At 37.8% G+C, this 17,791-nt stretch overlaps 1 protein-coding gene across 1 annotated transcript in view; it reads right to left on the reverse strand.

Moving 5' to 3' along the window:
- Positions 1 to 17,791, reverse strand: part of LOC129226093 (low-density lipoprotein receptor-related protein 2-like) — a 181,304-nt gene that overhangs the window by 114,273 nt on the left and 49,240 nt on the right. The window contains exons 2-5 of the mRNA XM_054860687.1: positions 7,506 to 7,625; positions 5,028 to 5,162; positions 3,747 to 3,875; positions 2,939 to 3,058 (exon numbers count right to left, since the gene is read on the reverse strand). Coding sequence (XP_054716662.1) covers positions 2,939 to 3,058; positions 3,747 to 3,875; positions 5,028 to 5,162; positions 7,506 to 7,625 — 504 coding nt within the window. The remainder of the gene's footprint in view (positions 1 to 2,938; positions 3,059 to 3,746; positions 3,876 to 5,027; positions 5,163 to 7,505; positions 7,626 to 17,791) is intronic.

Below are 17,791 nucleotides of genomic sequence, written 5' to 3' on the forward strand. Positions count from 1 at the left end.
GTTGTAAGTAACTAATTTTATGTATTTATATAAAATCAATGAATAAGTTATTTTCGTTTTCGTCATATGTTTCATAATATGTTACAGAAAGTTTCAAGGAAAATTTCACAAAATTATTGTTAAATTGAAAAAATTAATTTGATCTTTTTTGTAGTGCTTCATAAAAGATTCAACAATCCAATTGTTCAATATTATGTGAGCAAACATCAGATCAAGTAGTATATTATATTCAGTTATTAACTTGGTGTAAATATTGAGTTTGTTTATTGTAGCTGCGTTTTAAGAACCTCGCTCTTTTCATGGCTATTTCTTTTTTTCGCAAAATGTATGTCACTATTATACATTTTATGAAAAATGCAAATTTTTCTATTCATAAATTTTAAATAAGTATAAAAATATTCCTATTAATATTGTAATTTATCTGTTATCTTTTTTGTTTAATTTGATGACTAAAAATGTCCACGTGCAATCTTTCGACTTTAATTGCGTAATTTGTTGACGGTTTCATAGTTTAATTCTTAATTTTTTTTGAATGATTAAACAACATAATTTAATGTTTTTTAACTATGTTTAGTTTACCTAAATCCATACATTATTACAATATTACTGAAATCTTAGTTATATGTTCAATTAAAAAAAATCTATTGGTTATTAAACAGTCTCTTTGTTTTTCTTCCTGTTTTTCTTTCTTTCTTTCTTTTCTTTTTTTGGGCTATTGTTCTTTGTCTTCCATCATACAGCAGTCTAAAAAGGAGAAGCATAACTACACCCTATACAGATTGTACGTAGTACGATCCAAAAGTTCAGAGGACAAGCTGTATAAAACCTTACCCAGAGTAGTTCACATTACCGAAGCACATCCACCTTCAAAAGGTCATCTTGAGGGACTACGTACTTCTGCCAGTGTTCATATAACTTTTGTAAACACTCATGGGAGCCATTTTTCGCTACCTTCTATGATGCAGCTTTATCTTCTCCTGACGGAAGAAAGCGGCGTCCATGCAAATATTTTTTTCCTGGGAACAGGTAAAAGCTACACGGAGCTAAGTCCGACGAAACGTTATGTTATTCGTTTGTCATATCAGAGTATTGACCAGTCGAACCGTGCATCCTCAACATGAAAGTCGCCTTCTTCCTCACGATTAAGTTAAAGCAGCAGTGCAAGAGGCCTTACAGGAGGTTGCGATAAATGTCTTCCAGGAGTCCTTCTAAAAGCTATACGAACGTTGGCAGAAGTGCATAGTCGTTCAAGGTGACTATTTTATAGATAGATATTCTTCGGTAATGTGAACTATTCACGGTAAATTTTTATACAACTTGTCCTCGAATTTTTAGATCATACTACGTATGTATGAGTTTTCAACTTACTATTTCAGAATGTTTTTGAGTGACGTAAGTCTACGCGCATGAAGACATCACAAGAGAATTTAGGTAACTAACTAAGGAGGCGCTCAAAATGGATATTTCTGTCATCTATATATTCTTAGGTACATATGCATGTACATATGTGCCGAAAAAACTTGTGAAGTTTCAATTGGATGATCGTAAAATAAAAATTTAGGTCGAAATGTGATTTTTTTTTTGGGGGGGGGGATTACAATTCCTTATTTGTAGAAAGGAAGTAAAGTGAAATGAATCAATGATCCTTTAAATCCCTGACAATCTTATCAATTTATTTCTGTTAGATTTTTCTTTTTTCTTCTTTTTTTTGCCATCGGCCAACAGCATCGGCCATTTGGAGGAAAACGATCGGCCATCGGCCATCTTTGAACAATCGGCTAACAATCGGCATCGGCCCATCGGCCAAAAAATGCCATCGGTCGAGCCCTAATAATAATAATAATAATAAATAAAATAAACAATACCAGATTTACATACTAAATGACAAGTCTAGATATTAATAGTTTATGAACAGAGTAAATTAAGTTGCAAGAACCGTTTTTTAATTTACTCTTAAATTGTAAATAGTTGATCCCAATTGCACTAGTACTTGTTTCAGATTTCACCAGTTTTAATTTCCAGACATCCATCAAGATGGTACGCATCTACATTTTTACTGCTGTAAGAAAAATGAATTACTTTTTCAGTAAGGAACTGTCCAAAAATGATGTCACCCTTTGAGGAGGAAGGGCATTTGGGAAATTGAATTTGTGACAAGTGTAACACTCCACTTTTCACAGAATTGAGTTGAAACTTTCGATTGCTCAACTCCCTTTTGAACTTATTGGTACCGAAATTGAATCAGCACCTGCACCCTTTAGCCTCAACATATAAAGTGCTTGATTGTTCTAATCTCCTTCTAGGAATTGGCACCAAAAACTAATGGGCATTAATTCACATGAGGAGCACATATGTATAGAAAAATTTTGTTTCATTTCATGCAGTAGTTTTTGCTTTAGAGCAGCCACAAAAAACTGGTCACACACACACACACACACAACAGACATATACTAAAATGGTCAAAATTTAAATGGACTCACAATATTTGAGAGGTTTTTTTTTTAATTTCATTTAGAGGAGGAGGAAGGGGCTCGCCTCAAGAGCATTTGAGGAGAGTGCATCCCTTGGGTGGATGGGCAGCCCTATCTATGCAATTCCTAAAAGGAAAGGACTAGAATATTTTGTGTCTGTCCACTGGTTAGATGTATTCATTTACTAGATTGTAGCACAACTTTTCAATCAATTCAGCAAAAAATTGAAGCCGGCCCAAAAAATTTCTCCTAATTTTTATTTTAACAAAAAGGTTTCTTATCCTACCCAATGTTAGGTTTAATGATACTATGAGCGTCTGAAAAAGAAATTGTGCTTAAGTGTTCATTAACTGGTCAAGAGAAATAACCTGTATTTGAACATGTGGAAGATATGCCTCAAATAATAAGCTGTAACCTGCAGCTTTTGGCCAGAAAATCAATTTTTGAAAGATGCAAATAGCGCTTACCACATTCAGCTTCATCAGAGTTGTCACCACAATCATTCCAGTGGTCACATTTTTTGCTTTCGTCTATGCACTTAGCACCATTGGCACACCTAAATTCATTCAATCTACATTTAGTTGTATCTGGAAGAAAGGTTAAAAATTCAATAATGTGTCTCAGAATAAATACTTTAACAGTCAATGTACTTCAGACTTCAGTGGTAGTTTGAAGTTCAGCATGATTTGAAATAAAAAGTTAATGATTTTCATTAATAACAGCAAATAAAGCAACATTTTAACAATAGAATAAATCATAAGTATATCAGACAAATGTTCCAAATAGGATGAAAAATACTAAAATTGAATGGATCTGTGAACAAGCACAGCACTGTTAGTACATTGTACACTACCTAAAAGTTCACCCATGTATTTTTCCCTGTATATAGCAGACTATTTTAATTGGATGCATAAAATTAATTGATAGATGTTGAATTTAGCTTGCAATGTTCCTTCCTTTTTTACACATACAGTAATTTTCTGTCTCAAAAATTACTAAATGTAGTAATTACATGTTTGGTGTAATTAGAAGTGCTAAAAAAAGCATTTAAAGAAATCCCCTCCCCCACGTCTGCTTAACTCAAATATTAAATGTTTTACTGCAAATTCAAATTTATATTTAAAAAAGCTATACCTAACAGTTAAATAATTGCAACGCCTAATTGATATGCTTTGAAACCTTTGAAAAATTTGTATTTTAAGATTTCAAAACAAGAAAGTACACATACTGGCAATTATGACAGAGCGTGAATATATTAATGAAATATATACTTACTACTTTTGCAATGTTCATCAGCTTCATCACTTTCATCTCTACAATCGTAGTAATGATCGCATCTTTTCTCAATAGGAATACATAACCCACTGCCACATTTATGATCACTTGACAGACAATTTCTGTAATCTGAAAAGGAAAAAAAATACAATCACATACACGAAACTCCCAATGTGTATTACACAGACCTGGATCGACATATCCGCAAACCTAGCAGTGCGGGGGGGGGGGGGGGGCAGGCCTCTAAGGGGCTCTGGCCCAAAAAATTATTCAAAAAAAATTGCAAAAGGAATTTTTGAAAACAAAACTCAAGTTTTAACAGTTGGAAATATGTTTGCAATGTTTTGGTAAAAATGTGAGGAAAAATTCAAGCTCAACACATATTACTTGAGCACGTAAGTGAAATGGGGGGGGGGGGGTGTAAACTAATGGGAGACGTGTTTTCAAAAAAACCACACAGCTACCCAGAAGCCTTTAAACAAGTAAGTTAAAAACCTTAAAACAATGATAATAAGAATAAAGCATTTAAACAAATTTATTTAAAATTCAAGTAAAAATATTGAAACAGTTCAAAACATACAACAATCATTTATTATATTTGGGGGGGGGGGGCGGGGGGGTGAGAAATCTAGTGGATGGTTAGGGGCCCTGCTGATTTTTTTACAGGAGGGCCCAAGATTTATCTTTATAGATCAGGGCCTGGCATGATACTTCTTATGCAGGAACCAGTTAACTGGTATTTTATTTTGATCTAATCAACTGCCAAATTTTTTCATTTAAAAGTTCCAATTTTTGTTCTATTTTCCAGCTTTGTGGGAAAAAAAAGTCATATTCATTAAAAATGGAAAATATCCATATTTTCAGCCTAGAATCTGTTTTTGCCATCACATATAAATATCTGAAACATTTGAAGGAATAAAACAAACTGAAGCAAAAAATAAAATAAAAACTAGTTTCCTTAAAATTTTGCAAGTTAATAAAACACAAATTGCTGTTAGTAATTAAAGCACCGAACGAAGGAACTAAATCTTGTCTTCAGCATTGTATTCACAACAGAGCCATAGTAATGAAAATTAGGTATATTTCCAAAACAAAAACACACTATGAAGATTTGTATTCATTTCAGTTAAAATATGTTGCTTTGATTTGTTTTTTCAACTATCCTTTCATCTTACCTAAATTTTCATGCCCAAGATTTGCTTTTGTTTAATGGCACAAAAGACAAAAAGTACATTTGCTGAAGGAAGAATATTTATCAAAAGTGAAAAGAGAAAAACTTACTGCACGTTTCCCCTTCATCTGTTCCATCCACGCAGTCCACTATCCTGTCGCAGCGCCAGTATCGTGGAATACAATATGACTGGTTAAAAACATAATGGCCACAAGAAAATTGATTGGGATTGCACTGTGGAGGCGCTGAAAGAAAATATTTCAATTAAAAGCAACTCAACAGTAGAACATTGCACATTCAGAAATTTTATCATGACAGGAGGGGGGGGGGCATAATACCCTTATATAGAGTATGAGTGAAGTAATAAAAAACAGAACAAATGCACAGGTCAAACTAATAATTTGAGGGGGAGGGGGGGAATCAAATATCTTACTTTTCTCTGAAAAAAATTGATATTCAGGCATGCTTTTTGGAAATAAAAATAACTGCTGCTGGGTATTCCTGAAGATAGATATACATAAATTTTGTTGGAATAATAATTTTAGTACAAGTTCTTGTTCGTCCATTATTAATCTGTAAACTTAAGTTGCTCACTGAAGATTCTTTTCAAGAGATTAGCACAATAACAGAGGTGCCCATCCCCCTTCCCCAGAGCAAGGACGCAAACCACAAAGACCCCCCCCCCCCACACACACACAAAAATTCCTCACCCCCCTCCAAAAAAAATCAATGGTGCAGTTTGTGCAATGACCCTCTCTAAGTGGCAACCCTGACAATACATATTAAGATTGGTGATATTCAGTTATTATGTTGGATAACTTAAGCCTTCCTTAATTAGTGTGATGTTTCATTTCACAACGAGTTGAAGTGTGCATCACATGACTTCCTTTTACTCCAATTTAATGTCATTTCCCCATTACTGGCAATTTTAATGTGATTCAATAGTCTACTCTCTAAATATCACAAACAGTGGCCAAATTAAAACAGATTTTTAAAAACAATCGCCAAATTTGTCACCAAGTTGGCGACAAAACTTAGCGACCAAAAGACTGGCGATATATCGCCAAGTGTCCGTCAAATTATAACACCGCTAGAGTTTACATCGAAATTAACAATGATTTCCCCACAAAAAGGGGCAAAAGACCCTTTTAGAACCACCCGAATGCAACAATAGGAGTTACATGCGACATACATACATACATACATACATACAGAAGTCACGAGAAAATTCGTTGTAATTAACTCGGGAATCGTCATTATGGATATTTCGCGTGTCTATACGTTCTTAGGCACTTATCCACGTGTGGTCGAGTGGGAGAAAAAAAACTCAATATTCATTCGGGGGTGAGTAAAATGAAAATTAAGGTCGATTTTTGAGTGAAATTTTTTTCGCAAATCTTTTAAATAACTAAAAAAGAGCTGGAATCTTTTAAATAGTTAAAAAGTCTAAATTTCTCAAAAAATTTAAGAAAAGTCTGAAGACATTCATCCAGCCCAACCCCCCTCCCCATAAGCAGGTTAAAAAATTTCAGTTAAGCAGAGAGGAGACTTCTCACGAAGATTTATGTGTGGAGGGCAGAACATTTTTTAGAAGGGAGGTAAAAAGTAATATTTGAATATACATAACTTTTTTTCTTTTTGAAATAGTTTTTTGACTGTTTAAGTCAGGGGTTCCCAATCTGTGGATCCCGACCCCCAAGAGGGTCGCAAAGCATTTCTTAGGGGTCGCGACATTATCCCAAAATTAAAAAACATACCATTGCATAGATTAAAAATTTAAAAAATAGAAAAAAAAATAGCATCATTTTGGAGTAGCATCAATACTTTAGCGCAGTGGCGATCTAGGAGAGGAACTGTGGGGCTGTATCACCCCCCGCCCCTCCTCCCGTACTGGAGTAGCTGATCGCCAAAGTCCTCTAAGATTATCTTAAATTTTAGTTTAGGGACTTCAATATCTGCAAAACTTCCGCGAAAGAGTACCGAATTTTTCTCTCTCTAACATCATCTAAAATGGTCTAAAATTTCGTTTTTGGAATTCCAATTCCAGATAGTTTCTTTGAGAGATTTTGTTCATCCCAACCCTTATCCTAAAAAATGTCCTGCAATTGCGTTTTTAGGACTTATTTTGGGGGGAAGAGCTTCCAACCCCATCCCGTCCCCTAACTTCATCAAAAATAGATAAGAAATAGGTTCTTATGATTTTGATAACAATTCCATGGGTGTGCCTACTGTCCCCCTTCACCGTTGCTGAAAACGGGGTCACGACGTGAAAAAGGTTGGGAAAGACTGGTTTAAGTCAACTATTTACACACAATTGAAAAAAAAAGTAGATTTCTAAATTTTTTGAATTTTTAAGGACGAAAGTCGCGGAGTAATTTCTGGGAAAGGGGATGGGGTTGAGAATTTTCGGCGGGAATCCCGCTATTCCACTGCGAATTCTAGGTCCTCTTACATATATGCATTCAAATAATGGTAATGTGGCAAAAACAACAGCAGGATTAAGCCGTCTAGTCCAACTGGTTGCGCCATTGGACAAAATTGGATGGGAAATGAGCAAAAAGTATCAGGATGAAAATAAGATCACTTACCACATGACTGATATTCGTCTTCACCTTCCTCGCAATCTCGTTGGTAATCGCAAACCCACCTTTTCGGTATGCACCTTCCGTTCGAACAACGAAAGTTTTCTGGCGTACATGACGTTGTTTCTGCAAAATAAATTTGAAAAGATTTAGCAATATACCTTTTAAAATAAAATTTAAAAGCTAAGATTGGCTTAAAAAAACGGATAAACATAAACCGGATAAAAAACGGATAAAAAAAGGATAAGATAAAGGTTGCGTTTCTTTCTTTCTGCTTTTTCTCGCTCTCAAGTAAAAAAATAACATTGGGAAACAAAATTACATTATTTAGTGTAAAACTAACCCAGCTAAGCTAAATGTCCAGTGAAGTCTCAATAACTAAGCTTCCATTTCAGAAAACATCGAGCAAAAACGTGATCAAAATCTTTATGAAACACCAAATCGGATTAACTTAAATCATAACTCGATTCAGGGTTCGGGTTTCCGAAATTAATTTTTTGAGAGGAAAAAAATTCTCAATTTACCGGATAAAACTCAAATTTTACCGGATGATAGAAGCATGCACACTTTAGCTAATGAGAAGAAACATTAGACATCATAAAAAATATAAATAAGTTTAAAAAAGTTAAAAAAAAACTAATTGCAATACTGTCTTTAAATTTTCCGAATAATCAGACAAGCTTTGCCGAACAAGGAATGTTTTGGGGAGTCACAGCCACCTCCCGTAACCTCTAATTGGGGTACACCTGACTCTGTCACAAACATAAAAAAAAAAAAAAACAATAGGGTAGACCGGGGCCTTGTTTGCGCATGGGGCACGTTTACGCAGTGCCCTTTCTTCAAAACGAATTATAACTGGAGAACCAACAGTCATAACAGGTTGATGCTGCTCTAGCACATATTCTCACAAGTTTTTGAGCATCAGTCGAGCTTCGGTTTAACATGCAGAAATAATAATCTGTTTTCCACCAAGTTGAGCAAGTTTTGTGTTGAACGTTTTGAAGCTTATTGTGAATAAATAATACTTAGTTAAGAAAGAACAAATGTATAAAAAAATGGCAGAATTCTATCCCTTTTTGAGAATTGTACTTGTTATAATCGTATTTTCATCAAAAAATTATTGTACAGCATGTCTGCTGATAGTATGTTTCACATATTTAGCAAAATAAACCCGAGTCCGACTTTGGTGAACGTCCTCAATGCAGGGCCTTTCACTCAGAATGTTCAGAGAGCCCTAAAACCTTAGATTAAAATTCCAGATTATGTTTTCAACAACTATTTTTCCTTCAGAAAGATTCAAAATAAAGAGAAAAAATTGCTTCAGTAACTTATTGTCATTAAAACTTAAAATATCTTCTATTTTGCACCAGTCCTGCCATTTAATTCAACATCAAACTGTAGAATTGCAATTACAACCAAATGTAACCCATTCAAAAGTTATGTGTCAGTGGGGGAAAGGGGTGAAAAACTTAAGCCTGAATACCGCTGGGCCACTTTTGAAAGTACTATTTGTTGCACCAATGAATGTCAGTGAATTTGCTTTCACTGACTGCAGAATTTAGAAAAAAAAAAAAATCCCAAAAGAAAAAGTAGGGACAGGGGGCAAAATGAGACTGAGCTTCCCCTAAATTCAGAGGTTAATCAGGCCCTGTCTCAATGTCAAATGTTTAAAATTAGAATTAACAAGCAACTCTATTAACAACACAACCCCCCTAACTAAACAACACATTTGCGAATTTTGTGCAACATTGTTGGTATTATTTAAAAAAAAATTACGCAGTACAATGACTTACCAGGGCGGTATGGGGGGGGGGTCTTAGGGTTCAACCCCCCCCCCCCGAAAAGTTCGGTTTGACATTTAAATGTTCGTTTATATTTAAAAATTTCCAAGAAATATTGTTTCAAAACTCAAATGTCTTCCACATGTATATTAATTGCATAAAACGCTTTCATAATAGATAACCCGACGACTTGAATATTAGCAGTTCAGCACAGATAGCGCAAAGCTTCGCATGAAAGTTTTTAAACCCTTCCCGAAATTATTTTCTGGTTATGGCCCTGTGACTAACTAAGATATGTTTAACAACGTACTTTCAGAAAAATACTTCAAGCAATAGCAATGGCTTAGACTTCGCGTTTTCGATCAATCGCAAAGTAAGAGAATAAAATTCTCGAAGTAGAAATAATGGTAAAGTGAGTGACTCTGCTGCCCACTCTTTTTCTACCATCACTTCATGCTTAATCCCCTCGGAATTCGAAACGATGGCACTTACAAAATCCAGGCACGTCAAGCGTTCTCGAAGCCAACAAATTACCGCTGCCCAGTTCCCAGATGGTCCTGCACGCCCACTTACGAATGTATAAATGCAGGAATAAATTTAAGAAGACGAATCAAACGAAAACAAATTTAGGAATCAACTGAATGCCACTCCCAAAAAGTTCAACGAATAAATGGCATATGGCATGTTTAAAAAACAAAATTCATTAAAATACAATCTCATTCTTTAGCACTTTCAATCGTATTATGGTCTTAGACAAGTGAAAGAAATCTTTACTGACAATATCTGACCTATAAATAAGCAATAGAAAAAGAAAAAAAGAAAAAAAAAACATCACTGTTTGTCTATTTATAAATACTAAAATCTTTTCATCTCTTGGGTTCGCGCTAATCCTTCAATGACGAAAACGACATGACAGTTGACCTAGAATTTTATCAACTTGGTAAAGCCGTTTATAGCTGCTAGGACTTCCTGTAATTTTCGTACTTGTTTATTTATTTTAAAGCAGTGTTCTGTTATCACACCCTCTTACCACAACTATCTTCTCTTGAAATGCTATCTTCTTTTTTTCTTTTGTCTGATCCTTGATAATTTATTCAAACTTTAATGCGCTTTTAATTTATTTTGTAAGTACTAAACTAGATTGACGTCATAAACCTTTACGTTTAAAGTCGACTTTGCTTAAGCTTTCACTCAAAAATTTATCATTGTTGAGTTAAATCCACGCTATCTTGTAGTTGCGGAATATTTCTCTTGCGTTTAATTTACTGAATGGCTTATAAATTACGATACATTTTTCGTTTCTTTTTCTTTTCTTTCATTTTCATTTAAAAAAAAACAATAATCAGAGGAATATATTTTAAACTCTAAAAAAGAGTTTCAGGTAGTAATAACTAACTTAACGTCAGCAAAGTCTTGTATGGCCATAAATTTTAAATCAAAATCAGTTTATTGGCTTAAAAAACATATCATTAAACGAAAATTATGATCAACTGATATGACTATGACTTTTCCGTTAAAAAAGATTCCGTTACAACAAACTTCAAGCGTCCGCAATTTGTTTTTTTCTTTCCCCCCCCCCCCCCCCCCCCCCCCCCCCCCCCCCCCCGTTTTTCCGGAAGTTCGTTGAAATTTAATTCAAGTATGTAAAGGCTACAAATTGGGGCTGAAAACGCATTTCGTTGAAACGGATATTTCGTTGTATTGGTATTCATTATAACGGGATTTCATTGTATTTAAACCAAACATCAGTCACATCCATGCTCGACGTAGTACAGTGAAATCTAGTGACACCGAATACCAATACAACGAAACATCCGTTTTAACGAAATGCAATTTCAGCCTCAATTTAACACTCCGTCGGGCGCAACTGATCTATTAGGCACATCGAATTCTTTAGTTAGCCACGCCCCCTCAATAGCTCATGGAAAAATGTATATTCATTTTCTCAAATAAACTTGTTACATTCGAAAATCATGAAAAACTTTTATTTCTCTTCTTTGGTGTTTGTAGTTGACAATTTTTTTGTAAGAAAATGTGAACATGCGTAGAAAAGATCAGTAGATCAAAGTGTGCTTCCCAGGCTCAATGCGCCCGATCGTGTTCTACAACATATTGCGCCCGACGGAGTGTTAAAGCCTTTGCTTACTTGAATTGAAGGGCTCGTGCAGAAATGTGACAAGCCGCAAAGAAGTGACTTTTCGATCAAAATTTTGGTTTCTCATAACAAAAATTGAAATAAAAATGACAATGGATTATGTCATTTGGAGAAAAATATATGGTTTTAGTATTGCAGAATATAGAATGTATAATGAGTTTGAAAAAATCTACAAAAATGTTTTATAAGTTGGAAATTGGCCTACTGAAAAATTCACATCATATGGCATATCACATTCTTGCCCGAGCCCTTCAATTAAATTTCAAAAAAAAATTTCGTAACAACGAAAAAAAAAAACTTGCGGTCCCTTGAAGTTCGTTGTAACGAGATTTCACTGTAGCAGTTTTCTGTAGTTGTGCAAACTAAAGTCATACAATTTTGAATCTCATTTGGCACAATGCAGAGAATGGGATTTCTCCATCTACTTTCCCCTATCCATAAACGAAAGGCAATTAACGTTCTTTAACGTATTTTTAAAGGAAGTTGCTCTTTAAAATAAAAATCACGCTGACATAAAAAGTTTACAACTACACTCAAACTGCATACAGAAGTTTAGGAATTTCAGCAGCTTGTTAAGTGAATGTTGAAAAAAAAGTCAACTCGAAAACTCATTTCAATCACTATTTTTATTAAAATAGAACAGAAAATTTATAAGTTGGGACAAAAGGGAATGCATTTGTAAATAAATTACAATCTAAGATAATTAAGGTTAATAGACTAGAAGATATTTTAGTTTTTAATCCATGAAATTGACAACCCCCCCCCCCCCCCCCTCATTGCACCAAATCAAATCCCTTCCCCCATTCAAGGCATGAACGTTTTTCATACTGTAACGGATTCGGTGCGACTTCCACTTTCTTGAAATGAAAACACAGTTCTTGATAAAAACACAGGAAATTTATTTACACTATGTACAGGAAAGATCTTCAACAACTGCTAAATTATTCATCAGCAATTAAGCAATTCTCACACAACACCGTAAACTCAACGTTTACACACGTATTTACTTCCAAATACGAAAACAACACAGCGAACTGCCTCGCAATAAACAGAGCAAAAATGCACTCAGTTCGAAATCTCCATCGAAACTAACTGTTTATCCATCGCTAACGGCTTTTATACACCGAAAAGAATTTTCCACAACATTCTTACCTCTTCGCGAAATGCGTAGACCGTTATCAACGAAAAGAAAGAAAATAGGGGTCGTATACTTTAGCCGAATGAAAAAGGGGTTGTATATTCATTACGGGAAACTATTTACAGGTTACGTTCCTACAATAATTACTATTTACAGAATTTGTAACATTGCCCCCTTCCTAAGGACTGCACGTCCCGGGCAGTACAATCCCCAGAAAGGGTGCCAAACTTCTATCACAAGTTTACAAATATACACATTAATTAATAACTAACAGATACAGAAAACACGATAATAACAAGAAATATTACTAAACATTAAAAGCAAAAATTATCTACAACTTTTATGTTATCAACCATGGTTGCTTACGTAATACTCATGAACTATGGCCATAGTATGGGGCTAACCGATCATAATGTACAACCCTAGGTTTTGCATTAGGTGATTTTTGGATCCTCACTACGACGTCATTCAGTCGGTTAAGGACTTTGTAGGGTCCATCCCAATGCGACTGCAATTTGGGTGACAGACCTTTCCGTCGGATGGGATTCCATAACCAAACCTTGTCGCCTTCGTTGAATTCATGTCCAGTAGATCTTGTGTCGTATCGGGTCTTCATCTTCTCCGCCGCGATGTTGATTCGCTCTCGTGCGAAGTTATGAACGTCTTCCAACCGGGCCTGGAGATCCTGGATGTACTCCACAGGCGATGAAGGCGCATCCGGAGGACGACCGAAGACGAGATCACAAGGTAGCCGAAGCTCTCGTCCGAAGAGCATCTGAGATGGGGCATATCCGGTAGTCTCGTGGACAGCACTGAGGTAGGCCAGCAGGAACAAAGGTAGCTTCTTGTCCCAATCCTGTTGATTTCTGGATACCATAAGTGAGAGATTATTCAGGATTGTGCGGTTAAATCTCTCCACCATGCCGTCCGATTGTGGGTGTAGTGGTGTTGTCCTAGTTTTCTCAATTCCGAAAATTTGACATAGGCCCTTAAACACAGCAGAGATGAAATTCCTCCCTTGATCGGAATGAATCTGCAAAGGTGTTCCATATCTCGAGATCCAGTGTTGGACTAGAGTCTCTGCTACGGTAGTAGCCTCTTGATCTGGAATGGGATATGCTTCCGGCCATTTGGTGAAGTAGTCGATGGAAACAAGAATGTATTTGTTCCCATCAGCAGTTCTTGGTAGAGGACCCAGGATGTCGATTCCAATTCGTTCGAAAGGAGCTCCAACGTTGTACAGATGTAGCTTCCCTCTGCTTCTCTTCTTCGGTCCTTTACGAGCAGCACAGGCGTCACAAGAATGGCACCACTTCTCCCCGTCATCCTTCGCCTTGCTCCAGAAGAAGCGCTCCCGAACTTTATTGAGAGTTTTCAAGACACCAAAATGTCCTCCAGTCGCACTACTATGTATTTCTTTCAGAACATCTGAAATCCTGGATCGAGGAAGTAGTAACTGCCACCTAGATGTCTTGCCGTCGTCAGATTCCCATTTCCGGTGTAGCACGCCGTTCCGTAAATGGAGTGAGTTCCATAAAGCCCAGTATCTTTTTGTTGCAGGACTGAAGATGGAAACGTCCTGCCAGCTAGGGCGTCGACTGTCACTTTCCATGAACTCTAAAATTGGTTTTATGTCGGGGTCTTCAAGTTGATCTTTTCGAACTTGGTCATCACTCCATGGATCAGGTTCTGATGATATTGGAGTCACTGTCACCTGATAGGCGGTAGGGCTAGTCGTTCCATACTGTTTCTCGATTCGGGAACAATAATTGCAGTTCTCAGGACAGGGTCTCCTTGATAAAGCGTCAGCATTACCGTGAGATAACCCTTTTCGATGCTTGATCTCCATGTCATATTCCTGGAGCCGCTGTATCCATCTGGCTATCTGGCCTTCCGGATTTTTGAAGTTCAAAAGCCAAGTTAATGAGGCATGATCTGTCCGAAGCAGAAATTTTCGGCCGTAGAGGTAATGATGGAAGTGTTCTACAGCTTTCACTATGGCCAGTAACTCCTTTCTGGTGACGCAGTAATTTCGCTCCGACTTTGATAAGCATTTGCTCCAGTAAGCGATGACATGTTCATTTCCGTCAATTTCTTGGGATAAAACAGCTCCGATGCCCTCGTTGCTCGCATCAGTGTCCAGGATGAAGGATTTTTCAGGCTGAAGATAGGCGAGGATAGGCGTTGATGTTAAAGCCTCCTTCAGTCGTAGAAATGCATCTTCGCATTCTTTGGACCATTCGAACTTTTGCTTGCTCTCCGTCAGCTTATGCAAAGGTCGTGCAATGTTGGAAAAACCCTTTACAAACTTCCTGTAGTAGGTGCAGAGCCCCAGGAAACTTCGCAGCTGATGGATGTTTTCGGGACGACTCCAACTCCTGACCGCAGATACCTTCTCTGGATCGGTTTGTACACCCTCAGAAGAGATGATGTGACCAAGGTAGTTCACTTCCCGGCGGAACAAATTACATTTGGACGGGCTTAACTTCAGATTGGCTTCCTTAAGCTTTTGCAGCACCTTCCTAAGATTTGCCAGATGTTCTTCGAAGCTGCGTCCCACGATGATGATATCGTCTAAGTAGACCAGACAGGATTCGTAGGAAAGTCCTCTTAACACTGTCTCCATAAGACGTTCGAACGTAGCTGGTGCATTGCAGAGGCCGAAGGGCATCACTTTAAACTGCCATAAGCCTTGTCCAGTTGTAAACGCTGTCTTCTCTCGGTCATCAGGGTGTATCTCAACCTGCCAGTAGCCGCTCTTCAAGTCTAGGGTCGAAAACCACTTGTGTCCGGAAAGAGTGTCTAAGGTGTCGTCTATCCGTGGAAGAGGGTAACTGTCTTTCTTGGTGATTTCATTCAGTCGTCGGTAATCGACACAAAATCTGGTGGAGCCATCTTTCTTTCGGACCAAGACGATGGGAGAGGCCCAAGGACTGGATGACGGTTCGATTACATCATTCTCCTTCATCTCTTTCAGGAGGGTCTCAACCTCTTCCTTCTTGGCGAACGGTAGTCGTCTTGGATGCTGTTTAATAGGGGGGTGTTCTCCAGTGTAGATCCTATGCTGCGTTAAATTCGTACGGCCAACATCCTCCGATGTAGATGAAAACAGATGCTTGAAGTCGTCCACCAATTCTTCCGCAGCAGTTCTTTGATCTTTCGATAATGGCGCACTCCCAATTAACTTCGATGTCAAGAACTCAGAAGACACAGTCTCGGGGGAATTGATTCTTCTAATGATGCAGTTTACTGGAGTACAAGTTGCTAACACTTCACCTTTCCGGATATTCCTTGGCCTTTCACTCACGTTGGCGACTCTCACAGGAATTACATCCTTAGAAAGGTCCACAAGCGTAGATGCTACCAGCACTCCTTTTAGGCTATTGCTTAGGTTAGGGTATTCAATAAGTCCAAATCGAAAACTATTGCTTTCTTCAAGGGAGCCAGGTATTAATGATTCTGACCTTGAGGGAATCGATAAATCTGTTTGGGCTATTATTTGATGAGCGGATTTTACATCACTTTCTGCAGGGAAAACGGCTATGTCTTCTCTCATCGAGTGCAGCTCATTAGTCTTGAAGTCGAGAGTGAAGTCATATTTCTTCAAAAAGTCCAATCCGGGAATGAAGGGGTCCGTGATATTAGCGACGAATGCCGTATGATGGTAGGTGGCATTCCCAAACACTATTTCCAAGTACACTTTACCGTCAATCTCGATCTTGTCACCTGTCACAGTCTGGAGACTTACGCGTGGCGATGTCCACAGCAGTTTCAATCCAAATTCACGAGCCACATCTGTCCTAACGATCGTCACATTGGCTCCAGTGTCGACAATCAGTTTGCAAGGATTCCCATTTACATGGGCGTAAATGAAAAGTCCATCACTGCCACTACTAGAAGAGGAAATCTGCAGAGCTCTGGTGGTGGTGATTTCCTTCCCTCGCGTAGCTTGGCGAGCCGGACAACTCCTTCGCAGGTGTCCTTCACTACCGCATTTCCAGCACTTCTGCTCTTGTTTCTTTTGGGCTGTTATGCTGCTCAGATGTCTTGTCAAGTCACCGAGTTGTCTCTCAAGTTCAGCGAGGTGGGACGACCTGGAATCAGACTCATCAGCTTCCTGAGTCCGGATTAGATGGCGATCCACACGGGTTGCTTCTTGGGCGGCCTCGTATCTCATCGCATACACAACGGCAGAATTCAGGTCTTTGACATCCGCCATCCGTAGAGCTTTCTGGATTTCCGGATCTCGAACCCCGTCGATGTAGTAGTTGAGTGCCAGGTTGTCTCGAACATCCGCAGGACAGTCACAAAAAGCAAGATGAGACAATCTCTCGACGTCCGCCGCTAGCTCTTGCAGGGTTTCCCCGGTTTTCTGGAAACGGGATTTCAACTGGAGTCGGCTGAAATCTTTCTGGCACTTCTCACCGAAGCGAAGCTCCAACGCAGATGTGAGGGCGGCGAAATCCAGGCGCTGGCTGTCCGGAAGGGTCGGGAGAATGTCCGCTGCGTCACCTCTCAGGGATGCTGCAAGATGACAGGCCTTGGTAGCAGAGTCCCATCCGTTCGCTTCCGCCACTATCATGAATTGAGTTTTGTAAACCTGCCACGAAGTTTTCCCATCAAATGTAGCAAGTTTAATGGACGGTCGAGCAACCGATGTGGGAGCGCCAAACTGTACAGAGCTGCTTTCCGCGGTCGCCAATCTCCTTTCCACGTCCTTAAAGATCTCTTCTTTAAGTAGATGAAATCTTCTATCTTCATCTTCAAATTTATTTTCTACAGCATTGAATCGGCTTTCAACGGTATCAAATTTTTCTTCAATTGCATCAACTCGATGCTCTATGTCATTAAATTTATTTTCCATCACAGTCTTTACCGAAATAAGGTCATTTTTAATTTCTTCTTGGTTAGACGTTAAGTCCTTTTTCAGCACCGTTAAGTCCTTTTTCAGCACCGTTAAATCGCTTTTTAACTGGTCTTGATTTGCCAACATACTTGCAGTCAGATCACTTTTTAATTGTTCTTGATTAGCCGCCATATCATTTTTTAATTGTTCTTGATTTGCAGTAAAACTTGCAGTCAAATCACTTTTTAATTGGTCTTGATTAGCCGCCAATTCATTTTTTAATTGTTCTTGATTAGCTGCCATATCATTTTTTAATTGTTCTTGATTAGCTGTAAAACTTGCAGTCAAGTCACTTTTTAATTGTTCTTGATT

This window comes from Uloborus diversus, chromosome 7 (genome assembly GCF_026930045.1).
Source record: "Uloborus diversus isolate 005 chromosome 7, Udiv.v.3.1, whole genome shotgun sequence".
NCBI classification, from domain to species: Eukaryota; Metazoa; Arthropoda; class Arachnida; order Araneae; family Uloboridae; genus Uloborus; species Uloborus diversus.